The sequence below is a fragment of the Homarus americanus genome, unplaced genomic scaffold (assembly GCF_018991925.1).
Source record: "Homarus americanus isolate GMGI-L3 unplaced genomic scaffold, GMGI_Hamer_2.0 scaffold11022, whole genome shotgun sequence".
NCBI lineage: Eukaryota > Metazoa > Arthropoda > Malacostraca > Decapoda > Nephropidae > Homarus > Homarus americanus.
Genome location: NW_024737068.1, coordinates 16577204 through 16580645, shown reverse-complemented (window position 1 = coordinate 16580645; position 3442 = coordinate 16577204). Strand labels below are relative to the sequence as shown.

General features: G+C 39.1%; 1 protein-coding gene across 3 annotated transcripts in view; it reads left to right on the top strand.

Annotated features, from left to right (window-relative positions):
* Positions 1 to 1585: 1585 nt before the first annotated feature.
* LOC121873020 (rho-related GTP-binding protein RhoV-like) overlaps positions 1586 to 3442 on the top strand; it is a 119809-nt gene continuing 117952 nt past the window's right edge. For all 3 annotated transcript variants that reach the window (XM_042376288.1, XM_042376287.1, XM_042376290.1), the window contains exon 1: positions 1586 to 2125. In XM_042376288.1, the coding sequence (XP_042232222.1) occupies positions 1777 to 2125 (349 nt within the window). In that variant the 5' untranslated portion in view covers positions 1586 to 1776. The remainder of the gene's footprint in view (positions 2126 to 3442) is intronic.

The window sequence follows — 3442 nt, the reverse complement described above, 5'->3', positions numbered from 1 at the left end:
AGGCTGGTACCTAAAAGTAGCTAAATGTCGCTAAATCTTCCATGGAAAGTCGCTAGCTATTATTCCCCCCCTTCAGTATAAATAAAATGCATTATGTAAAAATAAAAATATTATTTTTTTTAAAGTTTAATGTGCACACTTACCTATTATTCAATAGTAATTGCATCCCAGTCCTCTTGGTAGTGTGAACAACTGTAGAGCTGGAAGCATGTGAAGTGCTTGGTTCAGGTTCTCTTGTAACTGTATGCCTCCACAGTCCCTATCTTTCTTAAAATATCACTAGGAAGTTCATAACTTGCACAACAGGTGTTCTGTCTTTTTAACCCATACTTTATTGTAAGAATTGCCTTTAATGTCGATAGTTTCATTTTGTTGCGCAATTTTGATTTCACAAAGTTCATATTACTAAATGTGCGCTCTACATCTGCGTTTGAATGCGGAAGAGATAAGGCAGCGAGTGCTTCAGCCAGATCATGGTAAGGGTTTTCACCTGTCGCATCTCTGTAATTTGCCACTTCTGACCACAATTTTAGGGTGTTAGATGTTTCTGTCCAGATTGTGTGATGCAGTTTTTTCCACTGGAAATCAATCTTGGTAAGGGTGCTGGAATCTTCTGTAAATAAGTGTGCCAAACCAAGTATATCTGATTTAATAAGCTTCAAGCATTCATCGGCACTCAGAAAAGAAATAGACTGCAGCACACGAATGTTGTCAGGTAAGAGTTGACCAAGTTGTTTTATGAGTTCAACCCGTTCAAATGTATTGTCCCTGTAACCCCGTTGCTACATATTATGGCTCGAAATTAGGAAAACTGAGTTTTCATGGACAGTCCAAAAGTATCCAGAAAGTCGCTAGATTTCTGTGGATATCTCTAGGTTTACGACAAGTCGCAAATCGCTCTAAAATGTCACTAGAAAAAAACAAAAAGCTCTAGATCTAGCTACAAAGTCGCTAAGTTGGCAACTCTGCTACCACTCCGGGAGTCACAATGGCCAAGTGTAAATGTACCGTGTTACCTAATGAACTCTAATAAATAACGAAAGTACATCTTCTAATAAAGTAATTACTAACAAAATAAAAAATTAATATCTATATAATCTAATCAAACTTTATTCTGAAATATTCTGGAATGCCCTTGTACCCGTCTTGGACTTGGACGGTTGGTATCTCTGGTTCAGCTAAACACGAGATGTAAGAGCGTCGTGTTGCGTATAATAAAAGTTTTAAAAGTAATTCCGACACTCATATTGACAATTAAGCTGAGGATATGGTACTTTTATTAAGAAAATTTGTTAATACGATAATATAGATTCATTTATTTCCTTTTAGTAACGTAATTATTTAGTTTTTGGCATCATTCTTATAATCGGTAATTTCACCTTGTGTCTGACGTTTTTCTCCGCTTGAGTGAGTTTACTACCTTTATAGTATTGTAATATAGTATTATTCTTTGAAACGGAGCTGTTTTACTGCCTCCTTATCAGTAAATACTGGAATAGGAGAATGCTAAGTTGAGCCAATCATGGGCGGAGTTCATTGTGACGTCACGGAATCAGCTGTTGCTCTCTTCAGTCGTCAACACGGGTCAGTGTGAGTCTGACTGTGGGGTGGGGCGGTGTTGTCTTCGCTTCAAGTGTTAAGGCGTTTGTCATGTGCCGCCTGATATTATAGTGATATTATTTTAGATGTGACTAAATATCGCATTGGTATTGATATCCTGATGTATTTAATAGTGTAGTTGTGTGCAGTATCACCGGGCACAGAGCCTTTAGCCTCATGTTGAAGAGCTTGCGGTCCATCGACAGGTACACTCGAGAATTATTTCATTCAAGTTCAGAGTCGTATAAACGACCGCCGTATAGTACCTTGGGAACTACTTCGGGGCAGGGCGCGACGTACGATTGGATTTACCGAGGCTCGGGGGCGACTATGCCTCCCCTGGTGCGGCCCCACGACCCGACAGCGTCGGCCTACCTCATGGGGTCTCCCGATGGCGAGGTCAAGACCAAGCTCAAGTGTGTCTTGGTGGGTGATGGATCCGTCGGCAAGACCTCGCTAGTCGTCTCATACACTACCAATGGCTATCCCACAGAATATGTCCCAACAGCCTTTGACAACTACAATGGTAAGTCAGGTTACAGAGTTGGACAGTACAAGTTAAGGATACCCTTAAGTTTTCGCTGAAGTGGGATTAACCACAAGGGAGATGGGGATGATTGCCTCCCATGGTACAGTATTACTAACACACTGCTGTAATTGCTTTAAAGAATTCTTCAAAGGCAATCATCCCGGTCTTCTTTTTAGTTGGTCTTATTGATGGGGAAGTAGGACCACCATATCTCATTGGATTTGGTAGCGTAAGTATTGGTAAATTTATGGGCTAAGGTAATTCAAGGGGTACGCTTTTAATAGTACATAGACAGCTCAAGTGAGGCTTATTTTTTTAAGTGACACTTATCCCAAAACACTGGAGCGTACGTCTTCTCCTTTACTGGTAATATATTCATAGTTGTAATGTGTCAACAGGAAGTTTACCCTGTATAGAATATGGGGAAAATATAAGTACCTACAATTTTGGATAACAATGTAGTGCATGTACTTCATGTTTGGTAGTGTCTGTTGCACCTCTCCGTTTTTTATGTGAATGCAGTAAATTCCTGGGGTAGTGGTAGTGGTGTGTCGGTCTCCTTTAAACATTATGATAATTTTCTTTTCGATATTTTCACAAAAACCGTTTTTAATGCAAATGTGGGACTGCAGAGAAAAAAGTACCGACCTAAAGAAATAGTACAGAGACTGTGGCTTCGACGTTTTGTTATATAAACAAAAAACATCATTGAACTATATTTTTGCAGGAACAAATCTGCGAAAATTCGATTTATAATTCAGGGTGGTCTGTTTTCAATCGCCGAATGGGCAGAAACTACTGTATGTTATAGGGAGAAAACGATTTTAATGGCTGAAAAATTTCTTAGATCGTGTCCATAAACGTTCATTGTGCTCTAGGGAAAGATTTAACCTATCCCGGTGTACAGTACCATAAGTAGATCAATTTTCATTATCTTGTGCGTTGTAATTGTTTGATCATTACAGGATGACATTAACGGCACTTCCCATTGGAGCAACGTCACAAGTGTTTTGGACCATTATTGTTTATTATATACATAAACGACATAGATATCGGCATAGACAGCAACATCTGATGACACTAAAATAGGACGTGTTATCAAATCTGACGAGGACAAAAACTACAGGAAGATCTAAACAAATTTTTCGAATGGTCTGAAAAATGGCAGATGAAATTCGCAAATGTAAAGTACTCAGTATAGGAGATGTAAACAGGGAAACCAGATACCAGATGAACAACGATGCCATAGAGAAATCCGACTAGAGAGATTTAGGAGTAATGATAAGTAGGAACAAGCCAAGTAAACAATGAACA